Source organism: Crinia signifera, chromosome 2 (genome assembly GCF_055691185.1).
Source record: "Crinia signifera chromosome 2, ASM5569118v1, whole genome shotgun sequence".
NCBI classification, from domain to species: domain Eukaryota; kingdom Metazoa; phylum Chordata; class Amphibia; order Anura; family Myobatrachidae; genus Crinia; species Crinia signifera.
Genome location: NC_139218.1, coordinates 329,073,144 through 329,094,150, shown reverse-complemented (window position 1 = coordinate 329,094,150; position 21,007 = coordinate 329,073,144). Strand labels below are relative to the sequence as shown.

Genomic DNA, 21,007 nt, shown 5'->3' with positions numbered 1-21,007 from the left:
GTTAAAATTTTAATAAAAAAATACGAATTAAAAAAAAAAAAAAAAGAAACATGATAACCAAATGAGTTCTAGAGAAAGGAAATGCAACTCCACCATTTACCGTATCATAGTACCAGGAATATCTATATAGCATTGCTTATCAACTTTACAGCATGAACACTTTTAGGAACACATTTCTCATTCGGCCAGAATTTAGCAGCCTGAGGTTCTCCAGAGGTTAGGTAACTATAAATCCCAGCAGCTGGCCCAGCTGCCAAAACACTGGGAGTCCCAGGCTGTCTATAGGCACCCACAGCTACTGTACTGTGTACTTACCATCCAGCAGATCTCTGATTTTATCCAAGTAAATCTCAAAGTAGGAAACCTGGAAAAATGGTAATAACAATGTGAGTGGTTTTAGCTTTAATTCTACCAAACTCCCAAATAAAGACTCTATGGGCCATGTTCTAGTATGCTCGGTAAGCTCGCAGCTCTGAGACCCCGCCCCGCTAAATACCCCACTGCCAATACCCCTCATTACCATACGAGGGGATGAGTAACGAAAACACGTCTCCTCGCATGTCTCAGCTGCAGGATCATTTGATGGTTGCCGACAATCAAATGATTTCTGGCTTCACAAATAGAAGAAAGTGTGAACTTACTTTTATTTGCGAGCGCCGGCATGAAGACGGGGCGGCGGCTGAAGTGTGACGTCAACCGCCCCCGGCACATATCGTCTTGCCCTTGCACCCATGAGAATGCCCAGCGTTTTCATGGGGACACTCATAAAACACTGGGCGTTCCCACAGGTGACCCCCATCCCTGCCGCTGTCCACCCCGGCCCACCCCGATCCTTGTGACTAGGCAAGTCACTGAAGCCATTCGCAAATGGGAGCTGTACATGCACATAATATATCATGCACATGCGCAGAGCCCCAAACATCGGAAAGGGGCCAAATTAGCCCCCTTCCGAATGAATTAGAATGAGGGCTTATATTACTTAATCTAAAAGTGTATACATTGTAATATAATAATTAATTTGTACATTTTTATATTTTGCCTTCTCAATTAACTTTTTTGGTATGTGAAATATAATTTAGGATAACGAATCTGTAACATTTATCATAATTACCAATTATACAAACCTAATTAACACTCTTTCAAAAAGTGATCAATTAACTGGAATAATGGCAAAATAATTTAATACCATTGTAATAATGCTTACAGAATATATAATTTAACCCCTTCAGTGGCAATCCCGAGAATTTTCCGGGCTGTGCCTCGTGCCCCCGCCCCCCCCACACCGCCCCCCCCCCCCCCCCCCGGCATGCCAGGTCGCAGCATGTAGGGACAGAGCGCCGGGGCGCAGGGCTGGGTAGCGGCTGATTGACAGTTCAGCTGCGCTGCCCGGACCCGGGGAGACAGTGGTGTTATTTTTTTTTTTTTAAACCACCACTGAAGGGGTTAATATATTTGTATCCTGAATAATAATGATGAAATGGGTTAATTACAGAAGCTCCATGAGCCCTACAACATGTATTGAATATGCTGGGTTTGCATGTTTTGTCAACACTCACTGACTGTACCGCATCGCCATTCTGCCGCCGGCATTATGCTGTTCACCTTTTAATGGTCAACACGGTGTCGACAAAACAACTATTCCCTGTGTCTTCTACGTCTACTTATCCATATAAAACATAAACCACAACAAACAGATGTATCCACACTAATTGTTGCAGTGACCTGGCATCTCGTGCTTCTTTGGCGTACCAAAGAAGCACCAGCAGTGCAAAATCACCAGTCTGCGATACCACCAATCAATGCGTTTCTATGAGCCGCAGGGGCAAATTAAATATGTGCGCACGGGGGTTGTCCGCGGCAATTGGTGCAGCATTGATGAGTGTGGCTACATCTGTACTTAACAGTTGACCTAGTAAGCTGCCACCTGCTGTACGCTGGCACTATACCTTAATATGGAATTCCAGGTTCTCATCCATGGAGTAGATGTGGTTGAATATGTCCCTTGCGATTCTGGGTATTATCCCCATTAGCTGTGGATCATGAAGCTTACCCTGGAGGGAAGAAGAAAGTCACAGTAATTATCCCAGAGTGAAAGCCCAGTGGCACACTTGCAGATAAGTAATGACTACAAGGTAATGTTACCTAGGTAGGGTTAGCAGGCGCTGCCAGGGGTGGGTTGCCAAGAGTGACTGACAGATAAGCAATGGCTTACCTAGTACAGGGCATCAATAAATTTACAACCCACTTCTCCCACACAAATTCCAAGCATTTATATACAAGAGTGGGGGGGCAATTGTAGAAGCTATTTTAAATGAGGGACCCAAAGAATTCTCAGAGGAAGGTCTGCCACAAGGGTGGTGAATGGGTAGCATGCATGACCGTATTTGCATTTCCTATTAAATTGTACTGAAGCGCAATGTACAGATATTATTCTCATGAACCCTGTAGCATTTCTTGCTGGCTTGCATGCCAATATCACCTAACAATTGTTTGCACGAGAAAAAAGTGAACTCCCTGCTCTGTCGCTGAAGGTTTTCAGACAGATACAATCACGCCTCTTTGCTAAGCCACTTCGGTTGTACATGTGCTGCTTTCTAAGGGGTATAACAACATGTGTCTGGGACAATTTACCATTTACATACATGTTGTATCAGTGGCGTAACTACTGTAAGGCAGCCCCAGCTGCCGCTTGGGGTAGCAAGCCGCAGCAGGGTCTGTGTGGGCACCGGCACCCGCTCGATGCACTAACATGTTGCTGCCTGCTGCTGCCCACTGGCTGAGCACCGGAGGTGAGTCAGCTGCAGCATGGGTGCGGCCATGGCAGGGACGAAAAATCCCATCACTGATTCAATTGACTGTACACTGAGCCGGCTATTTACTACTGTGTACAGGATGGTCAGGCGGATGGACGTGCTAGGGTGGCCTGGGATGCGTCGGAGCCAAGGGAAGCAGCAGTGTATGCTGGTCTCTCTTCCTCTATCCTGCTTCAGCTTCTCCGTTATGCGTGTGACATCATCAAGTCACGTGCTGGGGAAACACGCTGGGGAGGAGCTGAGGGGGGGGGGCACAAAACTTTTTGGCAAGGGCAACAAAATGTATAGTTACGCCACTGTGTTGTATGCATACAGGAATAGAATAAATCATGCATCAGCCAGACTGCTGGGGGATTCTGCGTCTACCTAATGTTAGTGATTTTGCACTATTTGCACTTATTCGGTCATCTATAATTGCAGTAGCCTCATCATGGATAAAGCTGATTACGGGAATTCCTTTTTTTGTTGTTGTTTTCGGATATGCGGTTGTTTTGATCATGTAATTATATAAACACAAAGGTAAAACAATGTAAAATAATATCTACCAGCCTAATAGCAAAAACTGTATGATTCACAACTAATGCTGGTATTCAATCAGCCTAGAAGCAACATTGGCTGCTAAAAACGGGGTTTTTCCCAATTTTCCTAAGGGAGCTGGAGCAGTCGGGTGCAGGTGAAACAATGAATCTCTGAAAAACCGCGGGTTGTGCAGATTTAATGAGGTTGAATAGCCCCAGCAACAAAGTGACCCACAGTCAATGACCGTGGGTAACTGAATAACCCAAAAATTATACAAAACAAAGCGTCTGCAGCTTTACCCGTAAGAATGATCAGTGGGTGAAGTTGCAGAGTCTGGAATTGTTGCATTGTATTAGTGTCTACAGCAGTGGTTCCCAAACAGTTTGGAATCACAGAGCCCTAGAAGAGTATCAGAATTTTTTTCGTGACACCCCTAGGCCAAAAGGTTCTCATTGAGTAATTTAGCACACAGGCCCTAATTCAGATCTGATTGCAGTACAAATTTGTTTGGAAAATGGGCAAAACAATGTGCACTGCAGGTGGGGCTGATGTAACATGTACAGAGAGAGTTAAATTTGGGTGGGGTGTGTTGAAATTGAAATCTAAATTGCAGTGTAAAAATAATGCAGCCAGTATTTACCCTGCACAGAAACAAAATAACTCACACAAATCTAACTCTCTCTGCACATGTTACATCTGCCCCACCTGCAGTGCACATGGTTTTGCCCATTTTCCAAACAAATTTATACTGCGATCAGATCTGAATAAGGGCCACAGTTTGGGAACCACTGGTCTATAGTCTTATTTCCTGACAAACCTAACACTAACACTAATTTACAAGCAACATGTTCCAGTGGTTAGCAATACTGACTCACAGTGATTGGTCACTGGATTCATTCTATTTTGGGCCCTATCTGTGTGGAGTTTGTATGTTCTATTGTAGCTTTCTTCACACATTGCAAAGTCATACTGTCTTTAGATTACTTAGCTGCTGATAAAACGAACCCTATGTGTATGTGTATCATTATGGCAGGGAATATTGGGGTAGATATATTAAGCTCGGTAAAGTGATAAACTGTTTGGGTTTTTATCACCGGCCAATCAGCTCTTACCTGTCATTTTTCAAACCAATCCTGTAGCTTCACAGGTAAGAGCTGATTGGTTGGTGAAAAAAAACAGACAGTTTATCACTTCACCGAGCTTAATAAATCTACCCCATTGATTGTAATCAGCCCAGGGGCAGTGACTGATGTGAATGGCAAGTGTTCTCTGGAAAGTGCAGCAGAATATGAGGGTAGCAGAAAATAACAGTTCACTGACAGTTCATTTGTGCTTAGTATTTTTTTCCAAATGTTTTATTGATTCTGAAGCATACCAAAAAGGGCACAGCAATCAACACAATTACACATGACATGACAAATGAGTGCAATCAATAAGGATTACTCAAGAAAATGTTATGTAATTAGCAAACGCAAGACACATTAGCAATAAATAAATAAAAAATTATCTGCTGTGTGAAACAAGAGGATATCTCACTAACAAATAGCGGGATCATTGTCTGCTTGAGTTGTAATTTTAGTGATTCCTTCCATAATTTGCAATAGTTACCATTTTAGGAAGTGTGAGAAGATAACATACCTCCATGGTGTGGGTCTTCCCAGAGGCGGTTTGCCCATAGGCAAAGATGGTCCCATTGTACCCAGCCAGCACATCTACAGGGAACAGGGATTATATTACTTAGAGCAGATATCACAAGCAGCAGTAGTAAGTTACACTGCATAGCACATGTTTGTACAGTAGTGTAGTGTTCCCGCTAAGCTGTTTTAGCGGGGCGCCGCACCCTACCTACATTTTTAAAGGGCAAATGCGTCCCGCCCCTCTAGCAGCTTCCTGTTAGAACAGCCTGCTGCCGATGCACACGGGGAAGCCCACGGTCCATGTTTAAGTCAGGTGCTTCCCCGGCAGTTACTTTGGTGACGTGGCGGACCGGCCCCCAGCCCCTTTGGTATACCACAGGACACATAAAATAAACAGCTCGGCTATATCAACACTCAATCAGCCTAGAATACAGCAATTTTGGGGTAATTATCTGGTGCTGATTCCAAAACCTTTATTGGTTTGCTAGAATTTTAGAGACACATGGCTGAGAAACAAGAATAACACATTAGACAACACAAAGTGCTCACCTGCCATCTGACAGAAGCGGATCACTTATATACAGAGAGGGAATATTCTAGAATGATTGTGGAGTAGACGCCTAGAATATTTGTGTGTCTAACCTTTTAGAATGTTAAGGCTCATACACACTGGGCGACTTTGAGCTGAAAGCGGCTCAGTGTCATCATTTGAGTGGCTTTCAGCTCCAAAGCCACCCAGTGTGTATGGCAAGCAGTAATGCGCACTCCCACAACATTGCTGGCCGCCACTGTTGGTCTGCAGTAGACTGGATGGCTTTCGAAATCGCTCAGTATTTATGCAATGAGCGATTTTCAGCCCAGCGATTGGCAAAGTTCCCTATTAATTGAGGGTCGCACTAGCTCAAGAACTAGAGCAGGACAGGCCAACCTGTGGCTCTCCAGATGTTGTGAAACTACAAATCCCAGCATGCCTTGCCACAGTTTAAAACACTCCCTTATTGCAAAACTGTGGCAAGGCATGATGAGATTTGTACTTTGACAACATCTGGAGAGCCACAGGTTGGCCAGGCCTAAACTAGAGCCAATTCAGAAATAAATTATTCATTTTTGAATTCAGCAACTCCAAAATGCTCAAAATTCTTTAAATTATCCTTGGAATCGAAACAATTTTGTTTTTGATGAAATAAATGTTACCTTTAACAATCTGCATTGCGCAGGCATGGTAGACCTGCTCCTGAGTCGTATTCGGAGGAAACACACGGTCAAACGAATAGGGTTTTCCCTACAATAACAAAAATACACTGAGTTAATAAAAACAGAAAGATCATTGTACATAAGTATACTTCAGATTACAATTACATGGTCAGGTAATAAACAAGTTAAAAACTTTGGACATTAATACTCCTCTGTCCAATATGTATAATTATTGCCATGGCGTACCTCCCATGTACAGAATTATTCGTCTTTAACTAAGTGTCCTTCCAACATTTCAAAAGTACACTGCGACTGTTTAAAAAACAAAAATATTCTCACGTTTTCACTGACTCTGATAAATGATGGTATATAGTTACAGCCTACTGTAGACAGAACTATGAAGGGCCACTGTGGGGAGATACAGGGTAAGGGCCCATACTTAGGGGTGTGTCCAGCATCCAGAGAGGGCGTAGCCTGCCAGAACATAGGATTGGCTAACCATTAGAGAGAACATGGTGTGGGGCCCTTGATAGATAAATCAAATACTACTCGTGCATGCATTATAATGTACCAGATTAGTAACAGCAATGCAGTGGTTAAAATACAGCATAAAGCTGTGCAGTAAAATGTAACATATGTATAAAGTGTCATTCAAGTGCAAAGTCTGTAACCTAATCCCTGGAGGAGAGGGTGGGTCTTCAGGGGTAGGACCCACCAGGGATTTCCCCAGGGCCGGTGTAAGGCTTCTCAGCTCAGCACTAGGCAAAACTTTAACCTACTTCCCCCCCCCCATACTGCCACCAATGCCCACTTTCCAAGCCCTTAGGGCATACTTTCCTAACATTCTGGTATGGCAGAGAGGCTCCCAAAAATCAGGTGGTCCTCCCAGCCCCCCAGGGAGGTGGGCAAGTCCCCTGCTTTCCCTGGAGGGCCCCCTTTGCCATCCACAATAGAGTACAATGAGGAGAGGGCAGCAAAGTAGGTAAATATGCCTCAAGGGAATGTATGGAAGTGAGGTCTTAGAAGTTCCACAGCCGCCACCTGCATTAAGTACAACAAGGATCATAGACATCCCTGATTTTTTGCAGACTTGCTGGTGCCCCCTCAGACCCCGGTGCCCTAGGCAACTGCCTAAAGCTGCCTAATGGTAGAGCCGGCCCTGGATTTCCCCTATGACCTATGCACTTATGGGCCAGTCCGGCCCTGACTGTAGACAGCTAAGAATACCTTACAGCCTGTTGTGGGACACCATATTTGTAATGGTGTTTATTGGGAAAGCGCTCTGAACACAGGAAGTCAGACAGCTGGTCCCTGCTGGTTATAACTTATACTATGTTAACTGTGGATACTCTACTCTGCCTATCCAAGGATTACTATGCCTGTTTCTGTGGATACTCTGCCTGCCAGAAACTAGTCGGTCTGTCATACCTGTACCCTGTGTCTCCTGCCAATATTTGTAATATTTATTATTAGATTTAGTCCAGGCTGGTTTACCTCTCCTGTGTTCCTGAGCTCAGAGTGATAGCATATACCATTTGCTCTGCATTCCAACATTCAGTGTAGCTACACCACCTCTACTTTCCAACTCAAAATTAATCACTTGATAGTCCTGAATCTGCTAGTTCACCCTTTAGGTTCTGGTCCTATTGTATTCTGCTATTTATATTGCTCCAGCTATTTTCTGATGTCTCCAGCCTAATGGGTAAGCCCCTACTGCTGAGGTTTAAGTCCTGGCAACCAGAATCGTCCCCTTAGCACACGGGTGTCAAACCGGTCCGACAGACCTCATCATGTTGCCCGCGCAGCCGCCGCCAGCCTTCACCTTTTATTCTCTTTTTTGAGATCTTTTGAGGTTTTTTTTGCACTGCCGGCGGCCATGTTCCTGTGGTCTTTTAAGATGTCTGCGGCCACAGGAACATGGCCGCCGGCCACCACGGCTACGTGGAGGAGGGCCCGGCAGCCTGTTCCCTCTTATCGAGGCAGTGGCAGACGCTGGGTGGGGACGTCATGACGATGACGCCTCCCACCCACGCGTCTGCAGAGAGGAAGGAAGGCAGGCCGAGTCGGGGGCCGCAGCAGGACAGGCCGCGGCGCAGAGAGTGGAATTGAAATTAGTGGAGCCGCAGCAGCAGCAGTAAAGGAGCCTGAGGGATAAAATACAGTAAGTTACATAAAAAAACAATATATCTGGTGGTGGTGTCATGGCATTACTTTTATATTATACAGGAGGAGCAGCCTGTGGTGTCATTATTATTGTACAGGGGGAGCAGCCTGTGGTGTCATGGCATTATGCCATGACACCACAGGCTGCTCCCCCTGTATAATAATAATGCCATGACACCACAGGCTGCTTCCCCTGTATAATATAAAAGTAATGCCATGGCACCACAGGCTGCTCCCTCTGTATAATAATAATGCAATGACACCACAGGCTGCTCCCACTGTATAATAATTTGTGTCATGGCATTACTATTGTTATATTATACAGCGGGAGCAGCCTGTGCTGTCATTGCATTATTATTATACAGCGGGAGCAGCCTGTGGTGTCATTGCATTATTATTATACAGCGGGAGCAGCCTGTGGTGTCATTGCATTATTATTATACAGCGGCCCTTTGAGGGTGACCAAACTGCTGATGCGGCCCCCGATGAATTTGAGTTTGACACCCCTGCCTTAGCACTAAGGGAAGAACGGGCATCTGTTATCTGTTATAGGCATACAACCCTCTGGTTGGCTCTAGGAGTCTAAAGCTGGCCATACATCTACAGATTGATAGTCAGATCTGACTGGTTGGAACAAAAACCATATTGCCCAGGGATGAGCGCAAATGACAGTTGACCATTTGCTTTGAAAATGCTGGAAGCTGTCATTCAGATATTACCAGGTTTTTGTCTGACAACAATTACACAATTGTCTGGAGTTCCGTCACACTATCAGTATTATCAATTTCGCTGCCAGCCCTCCCTGCCACCCTATTCAATGCAGCAGGGGCTCGCTGCCCCTGCTGGCGAATTTTAGCCAAAGGACGGAGGCAGGTAGGGAGATGTAAGCCTGCCTGCCTGCCTCAGAATTTGTGGGGGAGGGCTCCTGGGGCACAGGCAGCAGAGGCTGCCCCCCCGGGAATGCTGGCACGGGACAGGGGTAAGGAGCTGCTTCTCTGGTCCCGCACGTAACAAGCCGGGACTAGAGTAAAGTGAATATATGAATATCAAATGAGTGGCTCCCGGCTCCCTGCTGGCGAATGTGTAAAAAAAAAAAAATATATATATGAGACAATGGAACCCAACCGCGCCTCACAAAGGAAAGGCAGCACCTCTGAGGGGCCCCCTGTTAGACAGGACCCAAAGGTTTTAGAGATAAAGGAAAGGGAGTTTCAGAGTGCGCCAATTCAGTGTTTGGATCTCAGGAGTTCACTTCCGGTTTTGCACTGCTCTAATTCTATTCTGTTGTTAAATTTTGGGGTCATTCATCCATTCCCCTAAAAAACTTTTGATATCAGTGGACTACTACTACACCTTGTTCTACTGCTTCTGCTGATTCCCAGCGATACCAGCACAAGCCACTTCCAGTATCGTCTCTTGCAAGCAAATTTCTGCTGTTTTTCTAATAATTAAACAATGAAAAATCCATAGTGTGAAATTGCTTTGTACTGCTCTACTTCCAATGCCCCTGATGAAGTCAAGTTATTGACGAAACGCGTTGGGCCTTTGTCATCATTTTGGAAGACTTCTGAATAAATCTTTTTACAACTACCCTTTGGACTTCTATATTGTTGATCAACAAATTTGTTGTATATGTTAATGAATTGGCGCACTCTGAAACTCCCTTTCCTTTATATATATATATATATATATATATATATATATATATATTAATGTGCTTCAATCACATGAATAAAAATAGCATGCCCCTTTACAAAAAAAAAAAACACCTTTATTTTAAAAGATCACTTTCCAGTTCACCTTAAAAAGATGTTGAATGCAAAATGGTGAATCATGGCAAAAATCAGGGAGAAAGCAATTCGCCATCCTAGCATTGAATACACTCTCTGTGAATCCCCGTGAAAACCCCATTGAAATACACCAGCGAATTGTAGCGAGCATGAAACGGAGAACTGGCCGGCATTCACTGTTCGCTTTCGGCAAACAGTGAACATTGAATCGGGTGAATCACATTTTCAGTTAAAAAGATTCACTGCAAGGAGTGAAAACAGCCCGATTCGCTGAAAAAAAAAAAAGGTGAATCGGGAGCATTGAATACTGGCCAAAGATACCCAGATGTGTTTGAAACCATCCCTGTGAATTGTGAGTTATCGGTACGCTTACTTGAAAGAAACCTTTATGAGTGCACCACTGTTTTTTTCGAGTGAGTACGTTTAAAAAGGGGCTCTCCATACACCTGGTGCATCTCTGGTAAAGGCAATACACACTCTCTATTGTGGGTGTGGTATGTCCTGTTAAAATGTTATCTATCCCCCTTTTTTTAACGTTTGAAATAATCCTACACATTGAATTCTTCTCTTCTTTTCACATATCATCGTGAAAAAAGAAGAATTACTACAGACAGCGCTTTGAACATATCCTAAATTCCTTTTTTTATATTATAGTGCTTCCACTTGTTTTTGGGTTGAACAAGTTTTTGGGTATTGTTGGAGCTGCTTTTCTGTTTCCTTTTTTGCGCCTTGAAATCCTCCAGTGTTTTTTAATTGATTATCTCAGCTACAACAGAGGCTTTATACTGTATAGGACTATAGTGCATTATAACAGTGTTTTTCTATTGTTAACCATTGTGTATATGGTCTGGACCTCATATATATATATATATATATATATATATATATATATATATATATATATATATATATAGTGCACAGTCTGGAACCTGATCTTTACTGTAGAGGAGGGTGTGGGCCCTAATGCAGTGGTGCCAACCAGGGGTTTCTGTTGTGCCTTTGTGGACTAGTTTGACTCACATATTATGTGCAAGAGAGGGAAGATGTTGCAATTTTTATTCAACAACCTTGTAAGTCTAGTAGCTATCAGTATGAACAAAGACCAGGGATATGTGATAGTACTGTTCCCCAAAGAATTGAGATCTAAAACATGTTAATAGCTCTTATTGAAGTACCTTACTGCTGTGTGGATGATTCGGCACAATGGTCTTGCTTTTGAAGGCGTAACACAGATTGGTCCCAATGGGGCCAACATGTGTTAACAATGACCAGCAACTCTATAAATGATAGGCCACGATGAAAGTCAGGCATTACAACTCTACCATTATATCAGTATCAATACCCTGGGCAAATAAAGTATGCTGTTGTTTTTCTTTAAAAAGAAGGGGTGAATGACTATTAGTGCCAGTAGTGGCAAGTGAGACCTACCGAATTCAGCCATGTGTGCTTACATCTCTGGGGGTTACTATGACCAGAGCAAGCATGTAGGCTGCAGCCAGTGCAGGGATGATGATTACCCACAATACCTGCAGTTAGTGGGCCTGATTCAGCACTGAGATCAAAGCAAAAAAAGCATGAAAATGGGTAAAGCCGTGATCCGCTGCAGGTGATATAGATTTGGGTGGTGCGTGTTCAAACTGAAATCTAAATTGCAATGTAAAAATAAAGCTGTTTTATATTTGTGGGCTACATGCAAAAACAGCCAATATTTACCTTGCAGAGAAACATTGTAGATGCATTTGCACCCCTTGCATAGCAACATGGTTTGCTCCAGACACAATGGGCCTTATTCTGATTCATTCGCTCAGATGGGAATTCGCACAGTAACCCATGTTTTGCGTATGCGCAGCAGCATTTCTGCGCATGTGTATACGCTGGGTGTGTGCGAACTCGGCGAGAAGTCTGGTCGTCGAGTGCACGCTCCCAACCTTGCGTGCGGGGTGGAGAGGGGCGTGGGGTGCTGGGCATTAGAACATGTGTACGCCCTGCATTTCATGGGTGTTCGCGTTAAAACGCTGGGTGTGCATACGGTATGCTAATGCAGTCGCGACGCGCGTGCAGGGAGCGGACAGCTGACATAGCCGGATGTCCGCTGCCCACCCAATTCCCTGCATTTCTTCGCTCATATTTACGAGTGGTCTGGGCCACCCTTACATATGCGGGCACCTTTGCCATCATTCGATGGTCGGCAACCATCAAAAGATGGGGGTGGTTCCCACTGGCATGCGAATGGATGTTCATGTAAAACATGGGTTTTCAAACTGTGGCCCTCCAGATGTTGTGGAGTACATGTCCCAGCATGCCCTGACAGTTTTGGCATGCTCTTATAGGAAAAAATGTGGCAATGCGTGTTGGAACATGTAGTTTCACAACATCTGTCGGGCCACAGTTTGAAGACTCATGATGTAAAACATCCGTTTGTAAGCCTTGCGAATGAATTTGCCTTGCGAATGTGTGGTGCAGGCTAACAATTCCCAAGGCGGGGTTTGGGTCATTCGCAAGGGTGCATGCACGCATCCGAGCGAATGAACCAGAATAAGGCACCCCCGTGCAAACACGCGGGGATCGTATGAATTAGAATATATGTGTATGTATAATTTTATATAGAATGTATTCAGTATTTTGTATATATACATTCTCCCAACAACACATATATCAAAAACAAATCAAAACCGATTTCCCATTACACAGAGTAACTGTCATTTCCAAGGGAAACAATGAATCTTCTGTTTTTCTAAAACTCCATATGTTAGATATTTTTTTTATCATCACACAATTTTCCAAGGGACCAATTTAACTGAAGGTCTTGATTCACAGCATGACAAAAACACAAATGCTATTCTGCGTGGCACCATGCATACTACTGTATTATCTGCAGTTGCAGTCTCACTCACTCAGCATTTTAACCAGGCCTATTAATATCATAGCACGAAAACAGCTGCCTCCTGCCGATGTGACTGACATTCTCGTGATCTCTGTGATTGAAAGCAATCTGCATTTCAGTTTAGAAAAAGAGAGTTTTGTGAGAGCAAAGATCTGAACTACATCGAGTTACAGTAGAAGCTTCTAAATATTTCCCAGAACCCAGAGTGGTCTGTTGGGGACTGTAATTAGCATACTGCAGATTACACTTCCTCAGGGTAACGGCTCTATACGTCTTATCCTTGATCACATCAATGGCTCCAAGCTGCTGCTGGCTGTGGAAGAGAAATCAGCACCGGGAGCTGTCCGGGATCTGAAATCTGTTCTTCCACTCCTCAGAGACTCAGATGATTCCTGACAGAATATTACACTCAGCAGTTACTGCATATAATAAATAGATTTGGAACACATTAGACTAATTGCCATGATGGCACACACATTTTTTTTCCAAAAATACTTATTTCTGCAAGGCATTTAAGAAGGTTGTGTCTTCATATTGTGTGGGACGCAAACATATAAAGCAGCAATGAAAATAGCTGTGAGAACAATGGTATTTTATGTACGTAGATTTGTACTGAAGTTTGGTCAAAATGATTTCAATAATCTTTTCCTGACCACAAAATTCATAGTCATTTATAGTCAGTTACCTGCATTCCAACCTTAGCTCTATACAGAAGGAACTCGCACATACTGTATTTCAGGGCCAGATTAACAATGGGGCAGATGGAGCTTCAGGACTCCATATAAAAATAGGCCCAGACAGACACCAGCTGGCCACATGGTTGCCCATAAATCATAAGTATTATAATTGAAATTTCTATTTACAAATGTATGCCATTTGTGTACTTTTATATATTTAGGGAGACACTTATAGTGTATAGGCACTAGTATGATCGGCCTTTTTCAACACGATTTTGATGCATTGGGCCGATAAATCATGTGAAAACTGTCAGATCGTATGTCATGCACTTACGATTCCAATCTGTGAGCATTGGTTTGAAACCAGAGATTGTCACTGCTGCAATGACGATACATACGTATCATGCAGCAGTGATTGGGATCACATTCGATATATAGTTCTAGCCACTGGGGAGCCCGATGGCTCCCTGACAGGGAGTTGGCGAGGTATTGTATGTGAGGGTTCTACATGCCTACCTGGCATTGACCTCACCTCCTCCACTTTTTTGTATAATAGGCCCTTGACCATTACCAGCTCAAGGTCCATTAGTGTCACGGATATGAGTTTGGGGACCCAGTTGTGAATGTGGGGTTTCAATGGCTAGTGTCTTGGAGTAGAGACAGGATCAGGAGATGACTGGAGGTACAAGAATCCAGAAATAACGGAAACACACAGAATATTGGAAAGTCAAATAACTCAGGCAAGTAATAGCAAGTAATGAATCCAGAACTGATGGAATTACTAGATACAGTCTCTAAGTAATAGGTCCGGACAGGCAAGATACCTTCTGGACAATAAAACTAAGGAATGCCTCCTTGGCACTTACAAGGTGAATATAATAATATATATGTCTATATATGTTTATATACCTACATACATATAAGAGAGCACCACACAATTGGATGAATATTAATAACACTAGGTGATTCATCGCGCCCTACGGGCGCTCTTCACACCGTCGTAAGGGGCTGCGCCCCCTTAATTTGTGAACGTTTGTATATGAGAAATATGGTTAGAATTGTATGAAAGATGCCCTGTATTGCAACTTAGGTGTCCGCGAATCGCGGGAGGGGGGGTCGCGGAGGGTGCCGCGAATTGCAGGAGGGGGGGTCGCGGGGGGTGCCGCGAATTGCAGGAGGGGGGGTTGTGGGGGGGTGGATGCTGCGAATCGCGGGAGGGGAGGGATTGCAGAGAATCGCGGGAGGGGGGTCGCGGGGTGGGTTGCCGCAAATCGCGGGAGGGGGGTTACGGGGGCTGCGGCGAATCATGGTAGGGGGGTCGCGGGGGGTGTGCCGTGAATCACGGGAGGGGGGGTCACGGGGTGGGGTGCCGAGAATCGCGGGGGGGTGTGTGTGTGTGCCGTGAATCGCGGGAGTGGGGGTTGCGGGGGGGGTGGGACGTGAATCGCCACAAGAAAAAAATCAACACAGAAAGGTCAACACATGTAAATGTTGACATAAGTGTGGCACTTCATTGGTGTCCATGTCGACACATGAGAATGAATATGAAAACATTCAAAAAATGAAAAAAAAAACTTCAAAAACTCATGTCAACATTTTTCATTGTCGACCATAGCCATTTCAGTGTTTTCCATGTGCAATTTAATTCTGGAGCTGCCGCGAATCGCGGGGGGGTGCCGCAAATTGCGGGAGGGGGGGTCGCGGGGGTGGGTGCCGCGAATCGCAGGAGGGGGGGTTACGGGGCGGGGGTTGCGGCGAATCATGGGAGGGGGGGTCGCGGGGGTGTGCCGTGAATCACGGGAGGGGGGGTCACGGGGTGGGGTGCCGAGAATCGCGGGGGAGGTGTGTGTGTGTGTGCCGTGAATCGCGGGAGTGGGGGTTGTGGGGGGGGGGTGACGCAAATCGCCACAAGAAAAAATCAACACAGAAAGGTCAACACATGTAAATGTTGACACAAGTGTGGCACTTCATTGGTGTCCATGTCGACACATGAGAATGAATATGAAAATATAAAAAAAATGAAAAAAAAAATGAAAAAAACTCATGTCAACCTTTTTCATTGTCGACCATAGCCATGTCAGTGTTTTCCATGTGCCATTTAATCCTGGGGCTGCCGCGAATCGCGGGGGGTGCCGCGATTTGCGGGAGGGGGGGTTGCGGGGGGTGGGTGCCGCGAATCGCGGGAGAGCGGGGTTCATGGGGGTTCCGGTGGGGGGTTGCCGCGAATTGCGGGAGGGGGGGGGGTCGCGGGGGGGTGCCGCGAATCGCCGGAGGGGGGGTTGCGGGGGGTGTGACGCGAATCGCCACAAGAAAAAAATCAACACAGAAAGGTCAACATATGTAAATGTTGACATAAGTGTGGCACTTCATTGGTGTCCATGTCGACACATGAGAATGAATATGAAAATATTCAAAAAATGACAAAAAAACTTCAAAAACTCATGTCAACCTTTTTCATTGTCGACCATAGCCATGTCAGTGTTTTCCATGTGCAATTTAATTCTGGAGCTGCCGCGAATCACGGGGGGGTGCCGCGAATTGCGGGAGGGGGGGTCGCGGGGGTGGGTGCCGCGAATCGCGGGAGGGCGGGGTTCACAGGGGTTCCCGCGAATTGCGGGAGGTGGGGGGGTCACGGGGGGTGCCGCGAATCGCGGGAGTTGCGGGGGGTGTGACGCGAATCGCCACAAGAAAAAATCAACACAGAAAGGTCAACACATGTAAATGTTGACATAAGTGTGCCACTTCATTGGTGTCCATGTCGACACATGACAATGAATATGAAAAAATTAAAAATAAATCTTCAAAAACTCATGTCAACCTTTTTCATTGTCGACCATAGCCATGTCAGTGTTTTGCATGTGCCATTTAATCCTGGGGCTGCTGCGAATTTAGGGGGGGTGCCGCGAATCGCGGGAGGGGGGTCGCAGGGGGGGTGCCACCAATCGTGCAAGGGGGGGTCGCGGGGGGGTTCTTTTTGCCGCGAATCGCGGGAGGGAGGTCGCGGTGGGGGTGTTTTTTCCGCGAATCGGGGGGGGGGGGTCACGGGGGAGGGTTTGCCGCGATTCGCGGGAGGGGGGGTCGCGGGGTGGTGGTTATGCCGCGAATTGCGGGAGGGGTCGTGGGGGGGTTCTTTTTGCAGCGAATCGCGGGAGGGGGGGTCGCGGGGGTGTTTTTGCCGCAAATCGCGGGGGGGGGGGGGGGGCGCGCGGGGGGGGGGAGGTTTTGCCGCAAATCGCGGGAGGGGGGCGCTCACCTGGTGGCTGTGGAGTAGCAGTGCTGGGCAACATGGGAAGGCAGTGGGTGTCTGGCACTGTCTGTGGGCTCACTGGGCTGGTTCTCTGTCACATACCTCCCAACATGACCCTCTCCAGGAGGGACACAATGCTCTGTTTCTAGACTTCCCCTTAATGTATGATTGCCATCACCTGTTTTAAACAGGTTCATTTCTCAGAAAGGTGTTCAGCACAGATGAAGGCAATCACACATTAAGAGGAAAGTCCAGGAACAGAGCGTTATAGACACAGACACCCACTTTGAGTGACAGATGTAGCCAAATATATAGGAGATTTATTGTTAATTAGACAATATATAAAAAATAAAAAATACATGCAAATATACACTTATAATAACTTCTCACAACAAGAGAAGTTAACTTGCTGAGAGTGGTCAGAGCACAATTCAGATAACCTAATTAAGCAGATTTGTGACAATTAGGCCCTTAATCCAGCCCAGAGGGTCAGGTATCGGGCTCATAAAGCTAAAGAGCCATACACACTAGAAGATTATTTTTCCAATCTGGTTGGTTAGAATGAAAATCTGGAAATTTCTAGGAACAAATTACAATCAACCGTTTGCTCCCAAACGCCGGAAAATGGACAAAAGCAGTCATCTGCATAAAGGCCCATAATAGTGGCATCAATCTTGTTCAGAAAGGGGCTTCTGAACGATATTGATGGCAATATCTTCTAGTGTGTATGCCTAATATCTTTAAAAATGTTAACGATGTTGACATCTTCCGGACATGCAGATCAATCTGCCAATATTGCTCATGACGTTTGCACTCAGTGTTCAGTGTGGATGCACAATATCTTTCATGATCAGCTCAAGGGAAATTGGTCACCAATATCTTTTATCTTTCATATCTTCCAGTGTGTATGGGCCTTAAATTGACCAATTTGTCTGTAGGACCAACTTGTGTCTGTTTTACATGTTTAGGAGTAAACGGTCAATTGTCTTTTGCTCCCACAAATTTCAATATTTTTATTCCAACCAGCCAAAATCGAAAGATAATCTTCTAGTGTGTATGGGTCTTAAATCACAGAAATGCATAACACTGCCTTTTTGCAATTGTAATTGCAGCGACAGATATACCATGCTCACCCAATATAATGGTTTCTAACTAGGCATTTAAAGAAATAGGCTTATGACATTGTGATGCAGCACTGTTCTGTAAAACACAATTCTCTGACTGTTGAGCACATCAAGCCAAAAAAAAAACAATGAAAGAACAGAACATTTGTTAAAAAAAAAATGAACATGAATAAACACAAATAAAAGAAGCGAAAAGGTATGTTTTAAGGAAGTACATGCAAAGGTGTATATAAGCATTCCTAAAGTGGAACTAGGTAGGACTTTAAGTAACATTTCCCTCTTTCCTTATGTAGTGTGAAATGCGTTGGGAGGGCAAGATGGGTCACATAACAAGTACTAAATTATAGGTCTGTACTAGGGTGACCAACTCATTACTTTAATCCGGGACGCATATTAATTACACAGGTTCTGTGGCAGTTTAAAACCAGGTGAAATGGAGTCTTGAGGTGTGGCAGTTTAAAACCAGGTGAAAGCCAGCCACAGAATCTGTGTAATTAATATGTGTCTCGGATTAAAGGGATGAGTTGGTCACCCTAGTCTGCACTGCGTGCATTATGTGTCCCTTACTGAAAAACGTTATCATGGACATCACAATTAATTGAATCATCTCCTAGATTATCAAAACCGGTAAAATTAAATTGCAACAAACACACACAGAGGAAGCTGCACCCCCCTGCTTTGCATGATATGCCATGATGTGTGAGCATACCACACGTTCCTCCCTGGACACTGCACATTCCATGCAGTACAGTACACACTATGGATTTGTGGAGTATGCACCACCTCAGTGTAGGGTGAGTAGGGCAGGGCCGGCTCTACCACTAGGCAGCTTTAGGCAGCTGCCTAGGGCGCCAGGATCTAGGGGGGCGCCACCAAGTCTGCCCATCAAAAAATAAAGGATGTCTGTGAGGATCCTTGTTGTACTTAATGCAGGCGGTTGCTGTGGAACCTCTACGACCTCACCTCCATACTTTCTCTTGAGGCATACTTCCCTATTTTGCTTCCCTTTCTTCCTGTACTCTGTTGTGGGTGGTAAAGGGGAGGGTGCTGGGGGCCTCCAGAGAAAGCAGTCTTGCCCACCTACCTGGGGGGCTGGGAGGCCCACTCAATTTTGGGAGGCTCCCTGCTATTCCAGAATGTTAATCAAGTATGCATTAATGGGTTGGAAAATGGTTATTGGTGGCAGTGGTGGGGGGGGGGGGGGGGCAGTAGGCTGGAGTTTTGCCTAGGGTGCTGAGAAGCCTTACACCGGCCCTGGAGTAGGGTTATGTTATCTACATACACACAGACAGGTAATAATAGTTCCTAGACCAGCTCTCCGCTCTGATAAATACTAATTCAGGAGGCAAATCCCATTTCACACTGTTATAGATGACAGTGGCACTCTTGAAATATTAATGCTTCTAACGCAAAAGTTGAAATACTGCCTTTTTCAAGTGGGAAATTATACTCTTTCAGCTATTAGATCTCAATTGCCATCATCTGTTGTCTTGGCAACTCTATCCCAACGGAGAAGGTTACCAGCCTAATGCAACCAGAAACTGATATTAAAGGTCTTTCAATCTCTATCTTGTCTGCTCAGGCCACCAGGGTTTCTGCTTAATTCCCAGCTGCCCAGAACATTCATTACACTACAAGGATTTGAGCGAATTAACTACTGTACCCATTATAATAAATGGATTGGGGGAATGTTATATGTGCACACCTCACATTCTAATGAGCATAAAGAATATGTCTTCCATTTTATTTTATGATATGAAATGTACAGTATAGTAGCACACGTCTGTTTTATACACACTGGATATGCGTAAATGAAATTTACATAATTGTACACTGATATCGTTTTCAAGAGAAATATATTGTATTAGCACTAATAATTATACTGGAGGGGAAGCATTAAAGTAACATTAGTACATATTATATTATTTACATTAGAAAGTACCTTAAGAGTTCTCCAAATGAACACTGAAGTAATGGTATCTAAAGTCAACAGTAACAAATGCCAAAGGATCTTCGGGATAAGGTCACTAGGTCGAGCCCATTTACGGTTGACATAAATTGGGTCGACCACTGAAGCTCGACTGAAATAGTTTGACATGGCTATGGTCGACAGGGTTGGAAGGTTGACAGAAATATTAGGTCAACAATGGCAAGGTCGACAGTCAAAAGGTTAACATGGGGCACATGAACATCGTCAAAGTGTGCCACATCCCTTCGCATGGCTCGCTTTGGGCACGGTGCCTTGCTTCACTCAGCACACTATTTTCTTCTCTCAGCACGCTGTAGTGGATGGTATGAAATACCGCCTGTCGGCACATGTCAGCTAGAAAAAAAAAAACAGTGAAAAACTCCATGTTGACCTTTTGAGTGTCTCAGTTTTTTTTTTTACCATGTGCAGATAGGTGGCATTTCATGCCCGACCATCCATTACGGCGTGTTGGGAGAATAAATTATTGTGCCGAGTGCAACAAAGCACCGTGCTCAAAGCATGCCAAGCCCAGCGAGCCATACAAGGGGACACGGTACGCTTTGAAGGTGTTCATGTTGATATTTGGGACAAAAACTTAAAACCTCATGTCAAAAACCATTTCACTGTCAACCTTGCCATTGTCGACCAAATGCTTGTGTCGACCTTAGCCATGTCGACATATTTCAGGTGTTGAACTAAGCCCTGTTGACCTTCAGTAGTCAACAATGCATGTCGACCTAAATTTGGTCAAACCAATGACCTATCTTTTTTACAGAAGTTTATACAGCATATAGCAGCAAGCCCTGTGTATTATTAAAGGCGTTACAACTACAGATGTTTGAAAATGTAAACAATTTCTAAATTCAACATGTATCGTTCAATGGTTCCAAGTGTATTTTCTTGTACTGATTCAAAGAACCATTTGAAGAAACAGTGTCCATCTCTATTTACATGTTACTGAACAGTGTGTGACCATAGGAAGTACATTGA

General features: G+C 44.7%; 1 protein-coding gene across 2 annotated transcripts in view; it reads right to left on the bottom strand.

The window, feature by feature from the left end:
- Positions 1-21,007, bottom strand: part of KIF5A (kinesin family member 5A) — a 150,405-nt gene that overhangs the window by 82,849 nt on the left and 46,549 nt on the right. For both annotated transcript variants that reach the window (XM_083169389.1, XM_083169390.1), the window contains exons 2-5: positions 6,164-6,251; positions 4,971-5,044; positions 1,947-2,051; positions 316-364 (exon numbers count right to left, since the gene is read on the bottom strand). In XM_083169389.1, coding sequence (XP_083025515.1) covers positions 316-364; positions 1,947-2,051; positions 4,971-5,044; positions 6,164-6,251 — 316 coding nt within the window. The remainder of the gene's footprint in view (positions 1-315; positions 365-1,946; positions 2,052-4,970; positions 5,045-6,163; positions 6,252-21,007) is intronic.